This window comes from Mytilus californianus, unplaced genomic scaffold (assembly GCF_021869535.1).
Source record: "Mytilus californianus isolate M0D057914Y unplaced genomic scaffold, xbMytCali1.0.p SCAF_11, whole genome shotgun sequence".
Classification (NCBI taxonomy): domain Eukaryota; kingdom Metazoa; phylum Mollusca; class Bivalvia; order Mytilida; family Mytilidae; genus Mytilus; species Mytilus californianus.
In genome coordinates, this window is record NW_026262593.1 from 57,680,274 (window position 1) to 57,707,574 (window position 27,301).

The 27,301-nt window shown below is 32.2% G+C and overlaps 1 protein-coding gene across 1 annotated transcript in view; it reads right to left on the reverse strand.

Annotated features, from left to right (window-relative positions):
* Positions 1–14,739: 14,739 nt before the first annotated feature.
* Positions 14,740–27,301, reverse strand: part of LOC127720394 (lysozyme-like) — a 36,720-nt gene continuing 24,158 nt past the window's right edge. The window contains exons 4-5 of the mRNA XM_052226980.1: positions 18,353–18,467; positions 14,740–15,059 (exon numbers count right to left, since the gene is read on the reverse strand). Coding sequence (XP_052082940.1) covers positions 14,857–15,059; positions 18,353–18,467 — 318 coding nt within the window. The 3' untranslated portion in view covers positions 14,740–14,856. The remainder of the gene's footprint in view (positions 15,060–18,352; positions 18,468–27,301) is intronic.

The following is a 27,301-nucleotide window of genomic DNA, read 5'->3' on the forward strand; positions in this document are numbered from 1 at the left end:
TTAACTGTAACATTTAGCATCTGTTATGTCAATTTCAGTATGAAATATGCAACCCAGAAAGACACCAAACTTAGAATAATTCAGTGTTATGACTTGACATTAGCAACACTAGTGGAGCATGAATTGCTTCCCCATCCTGAGCGTCTGATTTCTTGGTTGATTTGGATTACTCCAGCTTTAGTTGTTTGTGTAGTGTTGTGTGGATCGCTGTTTTGTCTTTTCGTCGTTTATCTCATTTTTGCCATTGTGTTATCTGTTTTTAATCTATTAAATATATGATGCCCCCGTCGACACCGGACGGGGCATGAAGTGCTACTCTTGACCGTCTATACGTCCTAAAATTGGTTTCTGTTTTTTAACTTTAGTTTGCCTCAACCAAATGTTATGGAACTTATACACAATGCTTATTACCACAAAACACAGATCAAATTTGAATTTGGGTGACGTCGCTTTCACCGTTCTTGAGAATACATCTCTTTCAAAAAACATCTGTAGAATGCATCTCTTTCCAAAAACAATCTGTAGAATGCATCTTTCAAAAAAAACATCTGTAAAATGCATCTCTTTCAAAAACATTCTGTAGAATGCATCTTTTTCCAAAAAACATCTGTAGAATGCATCGCTTCCAAAAACAATTAATGCATCTCTATCAAATAATAATCTGTAGAAAGCATCTCTTTAAAAAAAAAACTCTGTAAAATGCAGCTCTTTGAAAAAAAAACATCTATAGAATGCATCTCTTTCCAAAACATATCTGTAGAATGCATCTCTTTAAAAAAATCTGTAGATTGCATCTCTTTGAAAACACATCTGTAGAAAGCATCTCTGTCCAAAAAATTCTGTAGAATGCATCTCTATCAAAAAACAATCTGTAGAATACATCTCTTTAAAAAAAAAAAACATTTGTATAATGCAGCCCTTTCAAAAAAAGACTCTGTATAATGCATCTCTTTAAAAAAAATCTGTAGAATGCATCTCTTTGAAAACACATCTGTAGAAGGCATCTCTGTCCAAAAAATTCTGTAGAATGCATCTCTATCAAAAAACAATCTGTAGAATACATCTCTTTCAAAAAACAATCTGTAGAATGCATCTCTTTCAAAAAAAACAATCTGTAGAATGCATCTCTTTCACACAAAAAAAACATGTATAATGCAGCTCTTTGAAGAAAAAACAATCTGTAGAATGCATCTCTTTCAAAAAACATCTGTAGAATGCATCTCTTTCAAAAAAAAAATCTGTAGCATGCATCTATTTCAAAAAAAATTCTGTAGCATGCATCTCATTCAAAAATATTCTGTAGAATGCATGTCTTTCAAAAAACATCTGTAGAATGCATGTCTTTCATAAAAAAACATCTGTAGAATGCATCTCTTTCCAAAAACATCTATAGAATGCATCTCTTTCAAAAAACAATCTGTAGAATGCATCTCTTTCGAAAACAAAATTTGTAGCATGCATCTCTTTCAAAAAAATTCTGTAGCATGCATCTCATTCAAAAATATTTTGTAGAATGCATGTCTTTCAAAAAACTATCTATAGAATGCATGTCTTTCAAAAAAACATCTGTAGAATGCATCGCTTCCAAAACAAATCAATGCATCTCTATCAAAATACACTTTGTAGAATGCATCTCTTTCAAAAAATTCTGTAGAATGCATGTCTTTCAAAAAACAATCTGTAGAATGCATCTCTTTCAAGAAAACATCTGTATAATGCATCTCTTTCAAAAAACATCTATAGAATGCACCTCTTTCAAAAAAAATCTGTAGAATGCATCTCTTTCAAAAATAAAATTTGTAGCATGCATCTCTTTCAAAAAATATTCTGTAGAATGCTTGTCTTTCAAAAAACTATCTGTAGAATGCATCTCTTTCAAGAAAACATCTGTAGAAAGCATCGCTTCCAAAACAAATCAATGCATCTCTATCAAAACATATCTGTAGAATGCATCTCTTCAAAAAAAAATCTGTAGAATGCATCTCTTTGAAAACACATCTGTAGAAGGCATCTCTGTCCAAAAAACTCTGTAGAATGCATCTCTATCAAAAAAACAATCTGTAGAATACATCTCTTTCAACAAAAAAAACATTTGTATAATGCAGCTTCTTCAAAAAATAAAACTCTGTATAATGCATCTTTTTAAAACAAACTTCTGTAGAATGCATCCTTTTCCAAAACAAATCTGTAGTATGCATCTCTTTCAACAAATATCTGTAGAATGCATCTCTTTCAAAACAAAATCTGTAGAATGCATGTCTTTCCAAAAAAAATCTGTAGAATGCATCTCTTTCAAAAAACAATCTGTAGAATGCATCTCTTTCAAAAAACATCTGTAGAATGCATCTCTTTCAAAAAAAAATCTGTAGCATGCATCTTTATAAAAAAAAATTCTGTAGCATGCATCTCATTCAAAAATATTCTGTAGAATGCATGTCTTTCAAAAAACATCTGTAGAATGCATCTCTTTCCAAAAAAATCTATAGAATGCATCTCTTTCAAAAAAAATCTGTAGCATGCATCTTTATAAAAAAAAATTCTGTAGCATGCATCTCATTCAAAAATATTTTGTAGAATGCATGTCTTTCAAAAAACTATCTGTAGAATGCATGTCTTTCAAAAAAACATCTGTAGAATGCATCGCTTCCAAAACAAATCAATGCATCTCTATCAAAAAACAATTTGTAGAATGCATCTCTTTCAAAAAATTCTGTAGAATGCATGTCTTTCAAAAAACATCTGTAGAATGCATCTCTTTCAAAAAAAAATCTGTAGCATGCATCTTTATAAAAAAAATTCTGTAGCATGCATCTCATTCAAAAATATTCTGTAGAATGCATGTCTTTCAAAAAACATCTGTAGAATGCATCTCTTTCCAAAAACATCTATAGAATGCATCTCTTTCAAAAAAACATCTGTAGAATGCATCTCTTTCGAAAACAAAATATGCAGCATGCATCTCTTTCAAAAAAATTTCTGTAGCATGCATCTCATTCAAAAATATTCTGTACAATGCATGTCTTTCAAAAAACTATCTGTAGAAATGCATCTCTTTCAAAAAACATCTGTAGAATGCATCGCTTCCAAAACAAATCAATGCATCTCTATCAAAAAACAATTTGTAGAACGCATCTCTTTCAAAAAAATTCTGTAGAATGCATGTCTTTCAAAAAACCATCTGTAGAATGCATCTTTTCAAAAAAACATCTGTAGAATGCATCTCTTTCAAAAACAAAATTTTTAGCATGCATCTCTTTCAAAAAATATTCTGTAGAATGCATGTCTTTCAAAAAACTATCTGTAGAATGCATCGCTTTCAAAAAAACATCTGTAGAATGCATCGCTTCCAAAACAAATCAATGCATCTCTATCAAAAAACATCTGTAGAATGCATCTCTTTCCAAAACATATCTGAAGAATGCATCTCTTTAAAAAAAATCTGTAGAATGCATCTCTGTTAAAACTATCTGTAGAAGGCATCTCTGTCCAAAATATTCTGTAGAATGCATCTCTATCAAAAAATAATCTGTAGAATACATCTCTTTCAAAAAAAAAACATTTGTATAATGCAGCTCTTTCAAAAAAAGACTGTATAATGCATCTCTTTAAAAAAAAATCTGTAGAATGCATCTCTTCCAAAACAAATCAATGCATCTCTATCAAAAAACATATGTAGAATGCATCTCTTTCAAAAACGTATCTGAAGAATGCATCTCTTTAAAAAAAAATCTGTAGAATGTATCTCTTTGAAAACACATCTGTAGAAGGCATCTCTGTCCAAAAAAATTCTATAGAATGCATCTCTATCAGAAAACAATTTGTAGAATACATCTCTTTCATAAAAAAAAAAAATTGTATAATGCAGCTCTTTCAAAAAAAGACTGTATAATGCATCTCTTTAAAAAAAATCTGTAGAATGCATCTCTTTGAAAACACACCTGTAGAAGGCATCTCTGTCCAAAACATTCTGTAGAATGCATCTCTATCAAAAAACAATCTGTAGAATACATCTCTTTCAACAAAAAAAACATTTGTATAATGCAGCTTCTTCAAAAAAAAAAAACTCTGTATAATGCATCTTTTTAAAACAAACTTCTGTAGAATGCATCCTTTTCCAAAACAAATCTGTAGTATGCATCTCTTTCAACAAATATCTGTAGAATGCATCTCTTTCAAAACAAAATCTGTAGAATGCATGTCTTTCCAAAAAAAATCTGTAGAATGCATCTCTTTCAAAAAACAATCTGTAGAATGCATCTCTTTCAAAAAACATCTGTAGAATGCATCTCTTTCAAAAAAAAATCTGTAGCATGCATCTTTATAAAAAAAAATTCTGTAGCATGCATCTCTTTCAAAAAACAATCTGTAGAATGCATCTCTTTCAAAAAAAATCTGTAGAATGCATCTCTTTCGAAAACAAAATATGTAGCATGCATCTCTTTCAAAAAAATTTCTGTAGCATGCATCTCATTCAAAAATATTCTGTACAATGCATGTCTTTCAAAAAACTATCTGTAGAAATGCATCTCTTTCAAAAAACATCTGTAGAATGCATCGCTTCCAAAACAAATCAATGCATCTCTATCAAAAAACAATTTGTAGAACGCATCTCTTTCAAAAAAATTCTGTAGAATGCATGTCTTTCAAAAAACCATCTGTAGAATGCATCTTTTCAAAAAAACATCTGTAGAATGCATCTCTTTCAAAAACAAAATTTTTAGCATCTCTTTCAAAAAATATTCTGTAGAATGCATGTCTTTCAAAAAACTATCTGTAGAATGCATCGCTTTCAAAAAAACATCTGTAGAATGCATCGCTTCCAAAACAAATCAATGCATCTCTATCAAAAAACATCTGTAGAATGCATCTCTTTCCAAAACATATCTGAAGAATGCATCTCTTTCAAAACAAAATCTGTAGAATGCGTGTCTTTCCAAAACAAATCTGTAGAATGCATCTCTTTCATAAAACAAACTGTAGAATGCATCTCCTTCACAAAAAAAACCATGTATAATGCAGCTCTTTGAAGAAAAAACAATCTGTAGAATGCATCTCTTTTAAAAAAAATCTGTAGAATGCATCTCTTTCAAAAAAAATCTGTAGCATGCATCTATTTCAAAAAAAATTCTGTAGCATGCATCTCATTCAAAAATGTTCTGTAGAATGCATGTCTTTCAAAAAACATCTGTAGAATGCATCTCTTTCCAAAAAACATCTATAGAATGCATCTCTTTCAAAAAAAAAATGTAGAATGCATCTCTTTCGAAAACAAAATTTGTAGCATGCATCTCTTTCAAAATAAATTCTGTAGCATGCATCTCATTCAAAAATATTCTGTAGAATGCATGTCTTTCAAAAAAACTATCTGTAGAATGCATCTCTTTCAAAAAAACATCTGTAAAATGCATTGCTTCCAAAACAAATCAATGCATCTCTATCAAAAAACAACATTTGTAGAATACATCTCTTTCAAAAAAATTCTGTAGAATGCATGTCTTTCAAAATACAATCTGTAGAATGCATCTCTTTCAAAAAAAAACATCTGTAGAATGCATCTCTTTCCAAAAACATCTATAGAATGCATCTCTTTCCAAAAATAATCTGTAGAATGCATCTCTTTCAAAAACAAAATTTGTAGCATGCATCTCTTTCATAAAATATTCTGTAGAATGCATGTCTTTCAAAAAACTATCTGTAGAATGCATCTCTTTCAAAAAAACATCTGTAGAATGCATCGCTTCAGAAACAAATCAATGCATCTCTATCAAAAAAAACTCTGTATAATGCAGCTCTTTAAAAAACATCTGTAGAATGAATCTCTTTCCAAAACAAATCTGTAGAATGCATCTCTTTCAAAAAATATTCTGTAGAATGCATCTCTTTAAAAATACAATCAAAGAATGCATCTCTTTCAAAACAAAATCTGTAGAATGCATCTCTTTCCCAAAACATTCTGTAGAATGCATCTCTTTCAAAAAAAAATCTGTAAAATGCATCTCTTTCAAAAAAACATCTGTAGAATGCATCTCTTTCCAAAAACAATCTGTAGAATACATCTCTTTATAAAAAAACATTTGTATAATGCAGCTCTTTCAAAAAAAGACTCTGTATAATGCATCTCTTTAAAAAAAAAATTTAATCTGTAGAATGCATCTCTTTCCAAAACAAATCTGTAGAATGCATCTCTTTCAACAAAAATCTGTAGAATGCATCTCTTTCAAAACAAAATCTGTAGAATGCATGTCTTTCCAAAAAAATTCTGTAGAATGTATCTCTTTCAAAAAACAATCTGTAGAATGCATCTCTTTCACACAAAAAAACATGTATAATGCAGCTCTTTGAAGAAAAAACAATCTGTAGAATGCATCTCTTTCAAAAAACATCTGTAGAATGCATCTCTTTTAAAACCAAATCTGTAGCATGCATCTTTTTCAAAAAAAAATTCTGTAGCATGCATCTCATTCAAAAATATTCTGTAAAATGCATCTCTTTCAAATCAAAATTTGTAGCATGCATCTCTTTCAAAAAATATTCTGTAGAATGCATGTCTTTCAAAAAACTTTCTGTAGAATGCATCTCTTTCAAAAAAACATCTGTAGAATGCATCGCTTCCAAAACAAATCAATGCATCTCTATCAAAAAACAATTTGTAGAATGCACCTCTTTCAAAAACAATTTGTAGAATGCATGTCTTTCAAAAAACAATCTGTAGAATGCATCTCTTTCTAAAAACATCTATAGAATGCATCTCTTTCAAAAAAAATCTGTTGAATGCATCTCTTTCAAAAACAAAATTTGTAGCATGCATCTCTTTCAAAACATATTCTGTAGAATGCATGTCTTTCAAAAAACTATCTGTAGGATGCATCTCTTTCAAAAAACATCTGTAGAATACATCGCTTCCAAAACAAATCAATGCATCTCTATCAAAAAACAATTTTTAGAATGCATCTCTTTCAAAAAAAAACTCAGTATAATGCAGCTCTTTAAAACAAATCTGTAGAATGAATCTCTTTCCAAAACAAATCTATAGAATGCATCTCTTTCAAAAAATATTCTGTAGAATGCATGTCTTTCAAAAAACTATCTATAAAATGCTTCTTTCCAAAAACATCTATAGAATGCATCTCTTTATAAAAAAAAAAGTCTGTATAATGCATCTCTTTTAAATCAAAATCTGTAGAATGCATCTCTTTCAAAAAATATTCTGGGGAATGCAGCTCTTTCAAAAAACAATCTGTAGAATGCATCTATTTCAAAAAAACATCTGTAGAATGCATCGCTTTCCAAAAAAATTACTGCATCTCTTTCAAAAAACAATCTGTAGAATGCATCTCTTTCAAATCAAAATTTGTAGCATGCATCTCTTTCAAAAAATATTCTGTAGAATGCATGTCTTTCAAAAAACTTTCTGTAGAATGCATCTCTTTCAAAAAAACATCTGTAGAATGCATCGCTTCCAAAACAAATCAATGCATCTCTATCAAAAAACAATTTGTAGAATGCACCTCTTTCAAAAACAATTTGTAGAATGCATGTCTTTCAAAAAACAATCTGTAGAATGCATCTCTTTCTAAAAACATCTATAGAATGCATCTCTTTCAAAAAAAATCTGTTGAATGCATCTCTTTCAAAAACAAAATTTGTAGCATGCATCTCTTTCAAAACATATTCTGTAGAATGCATGTCTTTCAAAAAACTTTCTGTAGAATGCATCTCTTTCAAAAAAACATCTGTAGAATGCATCGCTTCCAAAACAAATCAATGCATCTCTATCAAAAAACAATTTGTAGAATGCACCTCTTTCAAAAACAATTTGTAGAATGCATGTCTTTCAAAAAACAATCTGTAGAATGCATCTCTTTCTAAAAACATCTATAGAATGCATCTCTTTCAAAAAAAATCTGTTGAATGCATCTCTTTCAAAAACAAAATTTGTAGCATGCATCTCTTTCAAAACATATTCTGTAGAATGCATGTCTTTCAAAAAACTATCTGTAGGATGCATCTCTTTCAAAAAAACATCTGTAGAATACATCGCTTCCAAAACAAATCAATGCATCTCTATCAAAAAACAATTTTTAGAATGCATCTCTTTCAAAAAAAAACTCAGTATAATGCAGCTCTTTAAAAAAAATCTGTAGAATGAATCTCTTTCCAAAACAAATCTATAGAATGCATCTCTTTCAAAAAATATTCTGTAGAATGCATGTCTTTCAAAAAACTATCTATAAAATGCTTCTTTCCAAAAACATCTATAGAATGCATCTCTTTATAAAAAAAAAAGTCTGTATAATGCATCTCTTTGAAATCAAAATCTGTAGAATGCATCTCTTTCAAAAAAATATTCTGGGGAATGCAGCTCTTTCAAAAAACAATCTGTAGAATGCATCTATTTCAAAAAAAAACATCTGTAGAATGCATCGCTTTCCAAAAAAATTACTGCATCTCTATCAAAAAACAATATGTAAAATGAATCTCTTTCATAACAACATCTGTATAATGAAGCTCTTTGGAAAAAAAACTGTAGAATGCATCTCTTTCCAAAACACATCTGTAGAATGCATCTCTTTCAAAAAATCTGTAGAATGCATCTATTTCTTAACAAAAAATCTGTAGAATGCATCTCTTTCAAGAAAACCCTGATATACTTAATTAGTATTTTGCAAATGAAAAACATGAAGGTAATTCTGAAGTGAGACAGTTTCGTTATAATTTTTTAATACTTTGTTGGACTTTTTCCATCTTTTTCAATCTATGCTAAAATGGGGCGCCCGCTTGGCAGTTCTTGGTGTATAAATACACAGGAAAGGCTGGAATATATTTTAAAATAAGTTTCGGTGCATCGTTTGATGGCTGTAACTTTTGTGTGAAGGCTAAAGAGAAACCAAGTCATCATAATTTTGAGAGGTTTTACGTGGCATGTTCATAATAAATAATTGTTCGTTTGTTCTTGGCCTGAATATGCATGAAATATTTGCTACTGGGCGTTATACAAACAAACAATTATCAATATATCAAACCGTCGTCCCATAAGATAAGCCGGTTGAGAATGAAAGCGGGAATTTCAGACAGCCACAAAAAATGAGGGTATAAACGATATATGAAAACAACAGACACTTAGATAGCTTTATAACAGACATTGAAATTAACGTCCCCATTCTGACAGAACGTGGCTGCGAATTTATGCATCACGTTCAGTCACACGAACGTCCCGGTTTGGTAGGGTTTTACTGCTAGTCGGAGTAGACTACGATTTGATTTCCCCCAGGGTTTCCCTTTTTTCCCTCTGTCACTACTTGTTTTAGGTGCAATGCAATGCAAAAGAAACATAAAGATTCAGAATGTAGTAATACTGAAATGCTACAAACCGCTGAACATTTCAATCCTTATTTTCTCTCCCGTTTTCTCTGCAGAATCATACATGTTTTATTACTAGTATGTGTTCGTGGCATTCTCATAACTCTGAAAGTTCTCTACATCAGAGGAATGAAATCATAACGCTGTCTGTTGATTTTGACAGTCATCAGCTTGAAGAAACAGAATTTCTTTTAAAAACTTCTTTTGCAACCATGGAACACTAACCTTTAAGTCTTTTATTGTTAAAGGAAAAAGTTTCTTAAATTGAAAAGTGACTTTTTGTCTGTACCATTTTTTTTTCAGGGACCAACCGATAATAAACACACCTAAGGCTCATCTGAAAAAATAGCAGTGTATACAGTCAAGTTCGGCAACGGTCGGAGTTGGGGCACTGAATTCACTTGCGGCTGTTGGAGAGTCCTAATCTTTAAATTCGTCCAAGAAACCTTCCACCAACTTTTCAGACGGGCCCGTTGGCAATCTGTACTGGACAAGTTAGCTTAAGAGTTGTCTCATAGGCAATCATACCACATCTCCTTATTTCATAATGTCTATTTTCCAGTGACAATCACATTCCTGCATAATTGGGTGAACCGGAAAATGCATACAAAATAGTTCAACATTTAATTGATAGTTACGATTAAAAAAGGTGCAAGCATCTAGAGTTTAGAAAGATATAAAATCAATAATGAAGTAGTCTATAGAAAATTACTGACTATTGATATTGAATATAGTGAGATGAATTTTTACACGTGTAGAATCACTTCACGGAAACGATTTTTTACCATAAAATTGATTGAGGAAAACTTACATTAGAAGTACTTGATTTGACCTACAATTTCGTGATTAACAAATTGTTTTAAGTGAAGGAAACTAAGCTTTTATTCGAGATATCTAGATTTTACTTTAAAAGTCCAAAAAGTGTATGTGGTGTGCATAAAATTTATTTTAATCTGTCAAATTCATGCATTTAACATCATCACCTTCCGAAGGGTGGATTAGCACAAGATTGCATGTATGTTTAAATGCAGAGGCACACTGTTAATCGAAGAACGTGTATTTTATACTTAACTTATGATTATGATTTAATAGACACTTAAATGCATTTGTAAAGGATGATGATCAGGTCTCTCACTTGCTCATTTTTTTTTTTTTCTTGTCATCTAGAGATAACCCAAGTTTACTTGATACATGTTATAAGTACTCATTTGTCTAATACGTCCGATATTTTAAAAACGAATTTAAATAGTAGAACAGAATATGTTTACCCTTTGGAGCACCTGGTATTACCCCCGTTTTTTGTTGAGTTTTGTGATGATCAGTCTTCCGGGCTTTACAGGAATGTCTAAATTATATGGATTTGGTATTTTTGTGGCAAACGGACGATAACCCAGATGAGAAACAATTTCCACTGTTTCCTTGACAACAAACAGTGACTCTATTCCTTTCGTCAATTTAATTTGAACACAACACATGATATAGGTACATTATTATACAACGGTGGGCATCTTAAGGACCCGCAAACAGCTTTGACAGCATACAATAGTTCACCATTGTGGTTGTTAGCTCCGGCTTCTAGCGTGTCAGCAGTAATGTCAATACATATATACTGCGAAGCTGCACTATGGGTGTCTGCAACTGCCGCAAGTCTACCATAGTACTCTACTTTCCAGCTGTCGTAGCATGTTGTTTTGCCAGGTATAATTAATAAAGATAACTGTTGCGTCGCCCGACAGACAGCACAGGGAACGTCGTTATCCTGGAAGTTTGTTCCAAAATAATTACCCTCTTCATATTCAGCCTCATAGAGCGATGACACGTAGTCATTGGTCGTTATTGGGCCATCTCTTTTAATGAAATCTGGGTCATGTGAAAGGCAGACATATTCTGATGGTGCTCCAGCTTCACTAAAATATCCTCCACCAACAGTTTCTGCAAGATATTTTCAAAGGGGAATGTAGACATTTCGCTGACATGATCTTGCATTGTTTATTCACAGAAAATTAAAATTTTTATTGAACAATGATGTATAATTATTTTATAAGCTCTTAAAATTAAGGGCATTTTATATCATATGTTGATTTTGATAGATTGACTGATTGTTGGTGTTTAACACTATTGTCAGTACTCATGCCTATATCAAACTTTGCCAGTTTTAACTGATGCAGGACACAAGAGAGAACCACTGACCTCCAGGCTGGAAAATGGCAATCCTAGTAGGGAAAAGCAGGAGTCGAACACAACTGCCATACACGGGGTTTCGAACTGAACTAGCAATATTGATCACTGTAATGGACTACTTAGACAACTTGGGCACAAAGGCCCTTTTGTATGCGGACGTCTTTAAGCAAATATAGTCACACAATGTCACATTAAACATATTATTATGAAATTATATCTTTGATATGTCAATATATTTGAGTGGTCGATATTATGTGTCTGTAATAGTGTGTTAGACAGTAAAAATTTGGTTCCTATGCTGAATTCCCCGCTTTCTATCTGTTTAATCCACGGTATGGAAATAATTTTGGAGATAAAAAACGAGCATTGATAAAACATTAAATTTTGCAGGCTAACCAAATATTGAACTATACTTGTCCTTGTGTCAATCAAATCTCAGTCTTCGCCTTCTTTTTGTCTGTTGTTTTGTAGATAAACAGAATAACACGTCAACAAAAGAGAAACAGTCAGAACAAACCAGTCTTTGAATTTTTAAAAATACTGCAAGTGATTTTTACTATTCAACTCTGAATTTTACCAGATGGTCTCATTAACTATTAAACTGTGTTCTGGCTAGAATTATTTAGAAGCAAGCTGATACATGAGGACGGTACAAACAATATACTTTAGGATTAAACATAATTATACAAATATGATTACCGGAGTGAAGTAGTTCTGTTCCATTCAATGGACAATCTTTTCGTCCCTACCGTGTGTAAACCGCTCTACTGCCTGTCGAATAAAAGGCACTGTCAAAAAAATTGATAATAAAAAACGTCATTTATTTTTTCTTTATTGAGCGTGAAATAAATAGACAGATTATACTAAGTAGCAAGTTTGAATAACACTTGTTAGGTTTTACTATATTATGATGTGTTGGAGAAAAGGACAGTTGCTATTTGTCTTTATAATAGAATTCTGATTGTTTATTTAACCCCTTTCAACTTCAATATTTTCGTAACTCTTTTTCCTTTACTGTTGTGTCGGTTTTTTTTAACTTCTAATAAAACTCTGGTGAAAAAAAGAAACAAGCACAATGCAGGGCATTGTTCGAGGAAAGGCAGGCGTGATTGTCCACACTGGTTAAAATATCACGTAAGGTAGATAGAAAACAATATTTCGACGATTATATGCAATTCTATATTTTTTTCAGTCAGTGACCACCCCTCGACCCCCTGGATTTACCTTCATCAGGAACGCTCAAAGCCGAATATCTGAAAGCCAAGTATGTATAAGAACCGAAACATATGGAAAGCTAAATGATAAAAAGGACCCAAAAACAGCCAAATCCATCTAAGGTCAACTTTGTCTGAAGAAGTATAATTTCAAAATTTATTGGCGGACAATTTTAGAAAGGTTTGATATGAATCTTTAGTACCGACGTTTACTATGTGCCAATGTAGAACCACTGACTACTTGACCGATGAGTTCAATACTGTCTTTATTGGTTCTTACACTGATTTTGTTTTTAATAATTCAATACATACGGTGGTAATGTGTGTATAAGTAGTCGAACTACTGTATCACTAGCCTATCAACACTGAGGTTGTGAGTTCGAATCCTTCACGTGACAGGTGTGTTCGACTCAAACTTTAATTAACTAGGATTGTCAGTTTTCCTGCCAAAGGTCGGTGGTTCTTTCCGGGAACTCCGGCTTCCTCCACCAATAAAACCTGATCACCATGAATAGCAAATAGTGCTCAAAGTGGCGTTAAACATCAATTAATCAATCTATTGGTTCTCACATTGATTTTTTTTTGGATAATTTAACACATGCCTAGATATATACATATGCACATTTATGGCTCTACAATATGTCGATACCTGTATCTAGGCATTGCAAAGGGTCATGTTTTTTCTCTGACTGTGAATGACGTCTTTAAACTAAATCCATTGGATGTTGGATGTGTACTGATTGCTATTTTAGTCTTAGATGCATGATTTTGTTACTAGTTGTTATTGGCTTTCAACTAGCTGTCAGTAACTGCGAGTACTCTCAAATCTATACTTAGTGTCCTTGTTTGTTGTTGGGATACATAAATATTTTGTTTTTGTTAGATGTTTTTCTGATTTGTATCGATCTGATGAGTTAAGCATTTTTTTTTTCTCTTATGTTATACTGTAATACCACTGTATCAGTTAAGGGGAAGGTTTGGCGCCAGCAAATTAATTGAACCCCGCCACATTCTTTATGTGCCTGTATCAAGTCAGGAGCCTGTAATTCAGTGGTTGACGTTTGCTGCTGTATATCATATTTGTTTTTCTTTCGTTGTTTTGTACAAACATCAGGCCGTTAGTTTTTTCGTTTGAATTGTTGTGCATTTGTCATTTCGGCAACTTTTATAGATGACTATAAGGTATGTGTTTCGCTCATTGTTGAAGGCCGTACAGTGACCCATTGTTGTTCACTTTTATGTCGTTTGGTCTCTGGTGGACAGTTGTCTCATTGGCAATCATACCACATTTTCTTATTCTTATATTGTTATAAAGTACTGAACACTAATGTTTATATATCCTGTCTATACTTATGTTTTGTCATTGCTGAAGGTGATATTTTTTTTAAAACTTTTCAAATACTGTCAGTGACGTCTTTACAGTAAATCCGTTGAATGTGTACTGATAGATATTTTAGTCTTGACAGACATGATTTATTTTTTAATATAAAATAAGAAGACTTGCTATGATTGCCAATGAGACCAAACACGTAAAACCTCGCCACATTATGTGCCTGTTCCAAGCAAGGGACCAGTTATTCGGTAAATGTATTTTGTTGTTTGTTGCTGTCTGCCAATTTTGATTTTCGTTTATTGTTTTGGCATAAACCACGCCGCTGATGTTGTCATATTTTGTACATGTCATATCGAGGATTTGTATAGCCTATGCCAATTTTTTGAGTGTTTCTATTGTTGAATATCGTACGATGACAAATAGATGCTTACATCCACGTCCATTGGGTTCTAGTTGAGTGTTTTTATCATTGTCAAGTATAGCACATACCCGTACTTGTATATATACCAAAATTAAAATGGTATACACATTGGTCTTTTTTCAAACAAATGAGAAACGTTATCATTCTCAGTCTGATTAATTAACTTAAGACAAACATTGTTAGATAATTTTTAATAAGAAAAGGAAAACAATATTATAGAAGTCATCAGAAAACTATTTAAAAATTCATATTTTGCTATACTTCTGGAATATATGATCAAGCATAAAATTAAGAAAGACTAACAAATTGCATCATGTTTGGCGGCGAGTTGATACATGATTGTAAATTTAGCTATGTCTGTTGCAGCCTGCCTCCTTGATTTTGTTCCAATACCAGTTAGTGGAACTTTTCTTACAGCCAGATGGACCTCCATTGTGCATGCGTGCGTAATCTTCACAGGTCGTTCCACATGTCTTGCCCCCATAACGTTTCATAAAAGCCTGTGTACATCTCTTTGCACAATTGTAGTCATTCGCACACTGTTTATAACCTGTAAAAGTTAGATTCAAATTTAGTTCTATTATAAATAAGAAAAATTGATATGCATTAGTTCTACAGTAATACTTATCTACTTGTCATACGAGTGGGAGGTTCAGCTACCTATACAATCGGAGTGAAGAACTCCTATACATACCGTCCTTAATCAGGCACGTTCGAACCAAAATTCAGAAAACAAAATACATTTAACGTTTAGGATAACAAAAGGTACAAGGACATCACGAGAATAGCCAAACAAGCAGTTGCAGTTTATCCAGTTGCAGCCTTAGTTTAAAAACGATACTTTACTAGTTAATACATCGAAAGTTTTGAATGAATTTTTTTCATTTGAATATAACCAGTATTGGAGCACTTGATAAGGGGCGCGCAGATGCAGATGTTACCCTCGAGGACTTATGTGCAGTTAATTGTTATAGGTTGTACTTCTGTAAATATAGACAATGCAATTTCCTATAGAAAATCCCTTTACGGCTAACACCGTGCCACTTTTACCATGACGTTTTGTAAAAATTCATATCCTAGAGCAAACAGTGTATATGCACTACTATTTTTTTCAAAGGTCATAACATAGAGCTGTGCGGCATATTTTCAACATTCATATGCCCCGAACGTCTAAGAGCTTAAACTTTTTCTAAAATTCTGTACTTCCCCTCCCTTCTTTGTTTGGGTCTTCCTCAGAATTCAATTTGGCCGCTATATTTTAAATAGCTGTATTCACAAAGTGTAACCTATACTTATATTTATTCAAATAGAAAATCTTGAAAAACACTTTTTCTCACAACAGTTGATCAGAATCATCGCTTAAAAGAAATCACTGCTTATACTCTAACTTTTCTTTTATAGTACATTTGATACCCCCACCTCTGTTTCAATTTTTAAAGAATTTGAAAACAAGACTTTAATTATTGTCAGCTTACCCTATGTGTATGTTTTCTGACATGAAATGTCTAGAACCTGTTTGAAACTATTCTGATAACACATTGAAAGCATTTCAGAATACTATAAATGTAAAGTTTAGTATTTAATCATTCCAACATTCAAGATTATATAAAGTATCCAATTCTGCATTTGTCTCCAGTCCACATCTTACTGTATGCCTATTTATTTATTAAAGTTCACAATTTCTGCCTCTAATGGTCAGTTTAGAAATCTTTTCACAATGATATCATCTCTAACCATATATCTAACATAATTTGACTAATATATGAACTAGAAGTGTTTAAACAAAGCCATATTTGCAATAGTTGTATATTTGAAGTTACCAGTCTGATGTATAAATTCAATAAAAGTTTTATAGAACGGACTTTTGAAATCTGTTTTTTGCATAACATCAAAGCACAGTTATTGTTTTTATACAAAAGACCTTTATAATAATAAGATCATAATCTTTACAGGTTAAATTATCTGTTTTATGACCCAGAGGTTAGGCTTTTTTCTGTTGGCTTTTTTCTGTTTTCTTGCCACTGGGGCCTCAAATTTGCTAAATAATTCTGCTGTCTCTGTGAATATGGTATATTTAGTACATTTTTAGAATAGAACACACTATTGTTAGTTTTATTAAGGTGTTTTTGTATCTCTAGCTTGTATTTTGTATGCCGCAGTCACAAGAGAGCACATTCAGGTGTTACGGCTTACTTATGGGTTTTAGACAGGACAAAAACACCCCAACAACAATATAACTCAATGATCTATGAGTTTCAATGATTGTGAAGAGTAAATATAAGCACTTCTTAACAATTTAAATTTCAAATTATGCATATATTATGAATCTACTTTGCAAACAGGGCTTTAAGTAAAGTAGACTAAGGTCGGGTTGTTGTCTCTTTGCCACATTCCCCATTTCCATTCTCAATTTTATGCATACTGTAAGCTGTGAATATATGCTGAGTCATCATAGTTAAGGCCCAGGATTTTGTCAATCTTCATGAAATATTAATCAAACTTTATATTTGAGTTAAATTCTCTGAAGATAAACCAGAGTTGTTGAAATTCTACGTGTTCTCTTTTTTCACCCAATATATGAGTGTATACACAAATTAAGTCCATAAGTGAAGTGTATAGAGAAAAAAAACGATATTTGTTCTTCTAATGGTATTTGTAGCACTGAAAAGGAAAATAGGTATCAGCTGACTGCTTCATTATCAAAATTCGACCAAATCAAGGGTAGCTCTTCTAATAGCAATAACCATTTCTTGTAATTCCAATGTGCACACTAAGTTATATGCATGTAAAACATCTCCTCCATACATACAAACCTATTATGCCCGTGCATGAAATCATACTCGAAATGTCATGAAATGGATTAATACACGTATAATTAATTTGGTTGCTATGGCGTCGACCAATGAATAAGATTTAACATACAGCAGTGGATTTTTTGTGATCTAATCCTTTGTCAATATATAGTATATAAAAATAAAAATATGATTGTCAATGAGACAGCTGTCTACCACAATTTAACATGAAGTGGATATAAGCAATTATAGACAACTGGACGGCCTTCAACAATTAGAAAATCCCATACCGTATAGTCGGTTAAAAAAGGGCCCCGACATGAAAAATTATGAAACAATTCAATTGAGAAAACTAAAGGCCTATTATATAACAAAACAATTTACGAAAAACAAATATGACAGACATGAACTAACGACAATCACTAAACTACAGGCTCCTGTTTGGGACAGATACATATCGAATATTGCGGGGTTAAACATGTTGAAGGCGCCAACTCTCCTTCCAACATAGGATAGTTGTGTAACATTATACTTTAAGAACAAACTATAAAAGTCAGTTGAAAGGGCTGAACTTGTCAGATCGATACAAAGCAGAAAAACATCTAACAAAAGCACAGACCGGAGTTGTCGGGATATTTATACATCCCTAAAAAAAAAAGATCTGAGAGTACTCGCAGTTACTGGCGGCTAGTTCAAAGCCAATAACAACAAATACAAAAACTCATGTATATAAGACTAACACATCAATCAGTACACATCCAACATCTGATGGATATAGTGTAAAACGTCCCATTAATTTTCTTTAAATTTCAATCGCCGAATAAGTTCTTATATCAACAGAAATAAAGAAAACAAACAAATACCAATAAGATATAAATTTTCCTCATTTTAGTGTTAATCAAAGTTTTTAACTATATATCAATCCATGAGAAATGATCAAAAATGCTCTCATCCTCAGCTAGAATTGTTTTGCTGAAGTTGGAACAAAAACCAACTGTCACAGCTTAAATGTATCTTGTTACTGGTTTCCTTAACGTTGTTGTACACTTACCGCCTCCCGGTCGATGACAATCTTTCCAGAACACTTCTTTTATCTGAAGTGGTCCACAGGAGTCCGATCCGACATCCCAACGGCAACCTATGTTCCTATTACATCTTGATTCTACCTTAAATTCAAATGATAAATGTGAAACAAAAACTATGTATTTTTCAGAAATACTAGAATTATTGCGAACATTTAACATTATAACAATGAAATGAATCTTCCGTTTCAGACTGACATGCGTATTAAAATAGTGATTCTGAGACATATAGTTCTGTCGTGTGTTAATCTAAGAACAATTTCAAAATTTCTTACCAGTAGTTGCAAATATAGCAAAAGGCATTTAAATGTAATTAACAATAAAAAAGTAAACCAGACTGGATGTATTGAAGTCTGCTGGAATTATACTTTCTTTAAGTTTTGGTTCAATTTTTTCAAGAGATATATTTACAACGGAAATGAGAATTTTAATGGAAATACCAGTTATTTTAAGTTATAATACTCTTTGGTTGTTACTCGACTGACCCACAAACAAAGTGATTAACGACCAAAGGACTTTATGTTAAGTTGTGTGAAAGATAATACATCAATTAATTTCGAAAAAATAACTAAAATATTACTTATCATTATCAGAGGTAGATTAAGTAAATAAAAATACGTCATTAAGGACCGCGTATTTTGGGAGAGACTTTCTTAAGTCCTGTGCTGCACTGATTGGTAGATGATGTTGCAAAAAATATTTTTGATAAGATTGATCAAAACTCTGATTAACAAAATAAATAAATAAATGCTGAATGCACTTAAAGTTCTTTACTGCAGGGTTGAAATGTAATGGGGGTCAGTGAAGACATTTAGAGCGAATCTACAATGTTTGTAATCAAGGCCATTTGTATGGCCCAAAAATGCCGCATGCCGCTATGTTTTGATTGTTGTATAAGAAGGGTCTATATTTCTATTTGAATGAATGGTATATGAAAGCTTCTGATTTCTAAAGATAACCCAGGTATGAATTAAATTCCAGTAATAGGTTTGAATTGAAGTCAATGGGATATTCTTAACTGACTATATCCCTTGAACAGTCAGATCAATTATATCATCGATGCTTGCATAACTGTTGCGCATGTGTAGGCATTCACACTAGTGACATCATTGACTGGGTTATACACGTACAAACTGTTTGGTTGCCATGACATCGATCAATGAAATGGGATTTAACATACAGAATATCATTACTATTGAGATCCAAACTCATGTTTATTGATTCAATGTCCATTATCTGTTTGGAATGTCAGTCACCAATACGCTCTTAAATAAAATTTAATTCTGTCAAAGTTCCACTGGTATAATATATATACTTACATGACAAATACAGGCCAGGCACTTGTCAGAAAGTGCTGAAAGTTAAATTATCTATATGTTTATGGTGAATAGATGAAAAAGTAAACAATGTGTGTTTCAAAAGTTTTTACAAGTCAAATATACAAAATTATATCAAAATTGATAAAAAAAAATTAAAATATTATATACAGTCAACGCTGTTCCCCCTTTTTTCCATCCATAGTTAATTCCAATATGTTCTGAGACGATTATGTTTTACGTACTCTTACATTCAATTGGTACTAACCATGAACAACACAACGGTTACAACATATGGAGCAGGATCTGTTCACCTTCATACAGCAACCGAAATTATCCCCGGTCTTGTTAGGGTTCGGGTTGTCCAGCCCTTAGTATTCTATTTAATTAACTGTTGACTATTGTTTGTCTGAATTTTGATTTGCAATGAAAAAGAGAGGCGAAAGATACAAAACGGACATTAAATGTCCTTTTGGTATCTTCGGGCTCTCTCTTACATAACATTTAAGCTTGCAGAACGTTTTTCGACTAAAGTAATAAAGTTAAACGGATATATACATTGTTAACCTTTATATAAAACTAAACTTTAATGGAGACAACCATCTTAGGAACTTTGCTTAGTTTTGTAGCGTTATTTCCTTTGATCCTGCAGATTTTTACCCGCCCTTTAGCTTTGCTAGTGCTGTTTAACCTTAGCTCAGTTGGCTGAATGGTGGCTTGCTGTGCAAGAGGTTCTGGGTTCGGCGGGTTTAGTAGTAATTTTTTAAGGAGATTCGTATCCTAATTATGACATTTTATTTGTTGAACTCATAATAAAGTTTCTTAAAATTTGCCAACTTGAAAACAAAAATAATTGTAAAGTGACTTATAATGCTTACTCCCACTTCAATTGGACTCTTCTGGATAGTTTTCTCTTTGGCAATCTAATCACATCTCCTTACTTTTTATATAGCAATTCACTTTTAATATCATGGGACGATTAGAGCTCAAAATATGTTATCTTATTCAAAAAAACGTGCTCCAGAAATATACCAGAAACCACCCAAAAACTGTGATTTTCGCAAGTTGGGTAACGTTTCCACATTCACGTTTAATTTAAGGTTTGATTTAGCTGAATATTGCCACAAATCTACGAATTTTCAATATTAGTTTCAAAAATATCTCGAAAATAAGACTGAGTGGTCCAATTTTTTCCCTAAAAATGATTGATCTTGATAGTTTCAATTTTTTCTATGTATTTTCCTGACATAGTGTAATATTTAAATACATGATTGAGAGTAAACTCCATATTTCTAACAAATATGCAAGACAATCCTGTATCGTTTACTGTATAAAACAATCAACTTTCTTTAAGGAATATATATATAAGAAAAATCTACCGTATCCTGTAAATTCAGAAATTATAATTTTGACATGAACAGCAAAAATTTGAGAATAATTATTGCAATTTCCGGAAATCTGCATACAGATCAATAATTCAGATATCATTTGCTAGTTCTTATTAATGCGATAATCACCCAGTCAAATTTTTCGCATTAAAATATCTTGCAATTATTTCTGAGTTTACCATATTTGCTTTAAACGATATACATTCCGAATAACTGAGAATAAAAGTTCTGTTACCTACCTGCTAATAACAACTCAGTATGGATGGCCAAAATGATGACTAAAACTTTTAACGAAAATTGAAGAGATAGCATCCTGAAAAAAAAACATTTTGATATCTGTTTAGTATTTTTTTTTTAAATTCTGGTCTGAAAGCCAATCCTTTTTGCTTCTTTTAAAGTTGTTACCTCCAACTTATGTAAAGTCAGCTCAATATTTTTAAAGACATATTGATCAAGCGTAAAAACTTTAACATGGCAAATAATACTGCCAAACACTTCATTTAGTAGAAAATATATCCGACAAATTGTAACAAGAAATATGTATTTTCTAAATATAAAAATAAGAAGATGTGGTATGATTGCCAATGAGACAACTCTCCACAAGAGACCAAATGACACAGAAATTAACAACTATAGGTCACCGTACGGCCTTCAGCAATGAGCAAAGCCCATACCGCATAGTCAGCTATAAAAGGCCCTGAATTGACAAATGTAAAACAATTCAAACGAGAAAAACTAACGGTCTAATTTATGTACAACATAATGAACGAAAAACAGATATGTTACACAGCAACAATTCAAACGACAACCACTGAATTACAGGTTCCTGACTTGGGACAGGCACATACATAATGAGGCGGGTTAAGCTCGTTTGAAGGCGCCAACCCTCTCCCTAATCTGGGATAGTGGTGTAACAGTACAACATAAGAACAAACTATAAAAATCAGTTGAAAAAGGCTTAACTCATCAGATGGATACAAATAGAAATACATCTCACAAAAACACAGAGTGGACGTGGACGGCTACTCATACATCCACACAACAGAAAGACACTAAGTACAGATCTGAGAGTACTCGCAGTAACTAACAGCTAGTTCAAAGCCAATAACAACTTATGAAAAAATCATGAATCTAAGACTAAAATATCAATCAGTACACGTCCAGCATCAAATGGATTTAGTATAGAGACGTCATAAACAGTCAGAGAAAAGCATGGCCTTGTGCAGTGCCAAGATACAGGTATCGAAAGATTGTCGAGCCATGAATGTGGATATGTATATAAAAGTAATATTTAGTTTTACTTTAATTTTAAATTACTGATAACAAAATCAAAATCAAAACCAATAAAAACAGTATTCAAAGATCTAATTACAGTGTTGAATTGGTCACCTTTTAGAATAAGTTTATTTAAAGGATCGATAAGTTTTCCCGGATCGTTTCAAAATTTCCGGGCTCGGTAAAAAACATCTCCGTAGAAATAAGGATGTGCTATCCCGTTTAAAATAATTTTTCTACAGGTACAACCAAACTTCAAAACCAAATCTTTATATCTATGGAAGAATTTAGTAAAGGTTTAAGTAATTTGTGGTAACGAAATCTCTGACTTAATAATTTACCAGTAATACATAGATTACGTTCATTGAAATCCAAAACGTTACAACAGACACGGGCATAGCGAACGAGGTGTGATATACAAACACCGTAAGATGATGCCAAAGGATTATCAACGTCCAAAAAAATCGTTCCTTTTGTCGTAAATTTTAGTGTCGAGTTTCCCGTGTAAAACTGAAATATCGAAATCTAGGAAAGGACAGTTATTTACGTTTATATTTGAATTATTTGAAGTAAGTTCCTTTGGGTAAATTGCGGCAGTATATTTAGAAAATTTTTGATTATTTAACGAAAAAATATCATCAAGATAACGTGAAGTGTTGTAGAATTTATCAGTTAAATGCAATTCAGACGGGTCTTTACTGAGTTTTGTCATACACTGTGATTCATAACAGTACAAGAACAAGTCTGCTATTAAAAGGGCGCAATTGGTGCCCATAGGAATACCTACAACCTGTCGATAAACTTTATTGCCGAAACGTACATAAATGTTATCAAGGAGAAAATTAACAGCTTTAATCATCTCATCAAACCTCCAGTATGTGTATCTATATAAATATAAGAAGATGTGGTATGAGTGCCAATGAGACAACTCTCCATCCAAGTAAAACTTTATAAAAGTAAACCATTATAGGTCACAGTACGGTCTTCAACACGGAGCCTTGGCTCACACCGAACAGTAAGCTATAAAGGGCCCCAAAAATTACTAGTGTAAAACCATTCAAACGGGAAAACCAACGGTCTAATCTATATAAAAAACGAGAAACACTTATGGTTATGTTAATAACTAGCATATTTACCTTTCTCATTAGAGAAGAAGGCTTTAAATGATTTGCAGCAAATATATTTTGCATTCAGATTTACCAAAAGAACATTTAATTAAATAGGAAAACTTTTGTTTGATAAGGTTTGTGTGGAAATTTAGTGTAAAGAGCTGAAAAGTCAAAACCGAATCAAAAGGACCATCAAAAGCACTTAATTTATCTAAAACATCCAAAGAATGTTTTACACTCCAAAATAGTTAATTCCACTATTTTCATATATTTTATTACAAAAGTTAATGATACGTTCTTTATAGTAGTTAAGTAACTAGTTAAAAGCACTGAAAGTTTAGTTGTAGAACACTTACTAGAGGCCGAGATGAAACGATATTTTACAGGTTTTTTGTGTAAGTTAGGTAACCAATACATAGTAGGGACCTTCAAATGTTCAGAAGAGGCCTTAAGCCGTGATAAGGTTAGGATATGTTTGTTTACTATATGACTCTTTGTGGGGCGCACATACTTGAATGTAGAAAATCTTTTAATTTCATTCTTAAAAACGTCCGTGTAGTACTAGTATTTACGGCATACCACCACCACATTGTTGGTTGCTTTGTCGGCCGGTACAAACACAAACCGCTTTGAAAGTACTTGAAGTTTGTTTCTTATTTTAGAAATAGGCGTAGTATGTACATTTTTTATTTATTTCTGAATTATTTTCAAAATGTGATATTCGAATATCCACAACATTCATACATTTAAATAAGTGTAAAGTTTAGAATCTACATTTATTTTCAAATTTTCAAGCTATTGAAATATCCAACCAAAGATAATATTTAATTCTTGCATGCTATAAATATGAATAAAAGAGGATATGTTTATACCTCAATAGAACAGCAACCAAACAAACAAAATAAACTTAAAGGGAAATATATGGTATTGAACAATAAACTTTTTTCCAATATTACTTTACTTTAGTGAGTAGGCCCCAATATAAAGAACAAAAGCTTATAATAACCTGATAGCGTAGTTTTTTTCCTGATCTTGGATGTCTTTATATCATGATAAAACGAAATCTTCCTCCCGTTATATGTAACCATATTTCCAATTTTGGTTGCAATCTCATATGAAAAATTCAATCTAGAAACCAAAAACCATTTTTCTGCTCACATTTCAGTCTAGTTAAAGTAACTTTGACATTAATTGTACACTTCTAACATCCAATGCATTTAATATAAACAATCAGAGAAATAACATGATCTTTGCAAAGCCAAAATATAGGTATAGACAGGTGTATAGCAATAATATTTGTTATTTTTTCAGCCAAAAACATAACTTTTACCAGTTTTTTTTCAATTTTACAAAATACAATTATGTTACTGGGTATCCATTTTGAATTCATATCATACCTTTATTCCAATTTTAGTTGAAATCTTAGCATAAACAATATATCTACTAATTTCAAATTTTGTTTTGTTCCATTAAAGCTTTGTTTAACTGTTCCTCTCCCAAAATCCCCTTTTATTTTGAAAAAAAATCCACTATTGACACCATGAATTAATTAAAAGTTGTGCAAGAGGTTCCGGGTTCGGCAATCTGTTTCTCAAATTTTTTCACCGCAATTTATCGTACGATTTTCTTAAATAAAAATGAACTGCACATCTACAAAAATGCAAAACAACTAACAACTGTTCAATTTTTCATATGTATCTTACAAATACTTATAGAAAGGCAATTTCTCAAGATCAGTGATTTTGTAACAACAAATTTTCTTTTCCAATTTTACAAACAAAATATTTACATCTGCATGATGTACAACTACGGTTACTGTGAACAATTGCATTGTTATTCTTTCCATACTTTCAGAATTTTTGCGTATACAGAAACAACTGTTGACGGACATACGGACAGACAAAATCAAAACTGTAGGCCATCCGTATTCTTGAAGACTAGTAGCTGTTAAAAAGCAGTAGAAATGGTAAACCTTACATGTATATTTCAGTACAGAAATACTTCCAGTGGCATCGACCCAGTGGTTGTAAATAAACTCATCGTAAATACTAGTATTACAATTTTCTAAAAACGACTCATCAGTGACGCGGGACAAATGTTGAGACTAATCATAGTATCAAATATTGCTAAACAGGAAGCTAGACATTTTAAACTTTTAATTAATTAGATATTGCGCAACATATCATATTGTTGTTATAACTTTTAAAATAGCACGCATAAATCACAATGTTGTGAATTGTAGGGGAAATACCACCAAAATATAGTACTACACTTTCAGTTTCATAAACGTGTGAAATTTACCCCAAGATTTTGATTGATTAGCCTTAATGTTCAAATTTTGAGGAAAACCAAGTATAATATGACTATATAGGACATTATACTTGTTATAATGAAGACAAATAGGTTTATTAGAGATGTGTATCCTCATAGAGTCTTCTTCGTATCTTTTTCAACTGTTTTAATGCAATTGAGATGCACAGTTAATCATTTATTGGTCAATTTGCATTGCATCATAATGCAGCGTGATTAAGATTTTTCGCAGAAATACTACTCAAAACGCTGTATGATGTCGTCTATGTGACTTACCGAATTAGACTATTTACCGAATTTGTAATAACATAAGCAACACGACGGGTGCCACATGTGGAGCAGGATCTGCTTACCCTTCCGGAGCACCTGAGATAACCCCCAGTTTTTTGTGGGGTTCGTGTTGCTTAGTCTTTGGTTTTCTATGTTGTGTTATCTGTACTATTATTTGTCTGTTTGTCTTTTTAATTTTGGCCATGGCGTTGTCAGTTTGTTTTCGATCTATGAGTTTGACTGTCCCTCTGGCATCTTTCGTCCCTCTTTTACACTAATTTTCTCTTAAACTTTTAAACTGATAATTACAAAACTTGACAGTTATTCATTAAATAACCAATATTTCAAAGGGAAAATATCACGTTTATGTTATCTAACGTTAAATGTCTTCTTTGTGTATAACCACCAAAACAAGTACGTTGCATCCGATTTCATGTAAAATATATATCGCCTAGAACTTTACAGAAATGTTTTCTGAGTCATAAAACATGAATCTTGAGGTTTTTATGGCACAAATCTGTTTTTATTTGTTGTTTCTGTAAAAATAAAACACCCCCTTCAAAGATGCAGACGTGTGTTTCGTCTACATAAGATTCATCAGTGGCGCTCGTATCAAAACAGTAACAAAGCCAAATCAAATATTACGATGTTGAAGAAAATTATTTGACGAATTTCCAAAAGAATTGTGCCACCTAAGGCTTAGGCAATCTTTACCTTGTGATAGAAAAACCTAAGCGTTTTGAATATTTCAACATTTTGTAAACGATTTAAGAATCAAACCCTGTCCTTCCAGAAACTTAAAATCACTCCGGAGATTGATAAAAGATTACATCTATCATAGCTATATCGAAATTAGATAAACAGTGATATTTAATGTATGTGTCTATTCAAGTCTGTTTGTCATATTTGACCAAATTTGAAAAGCAATGTGAATTTATCTAATGCATATAAACAACAAATATTCATTCAACGACATTGGAATACATAGGTAAAAAAACAGCCTTCCAATGCCCCCCGCCGATGCATTCAGTGTCCAGTGGCAATAACCATACAAACTGTGTTACTTTGTTCTTTTATACATTTTCATAAATATCCTACAAGAAATGAAGGCATAAGATCGTTAACAATGTAAATTCTCATATATCTCTATTCCCGTTGGGCATGACTCCTGTAAAAAAATATTGATTGATAAAGGCAACAGTAGTATACCGCTGTTCAAAAGTCATACATCAATTGAGAGGGAACAAATC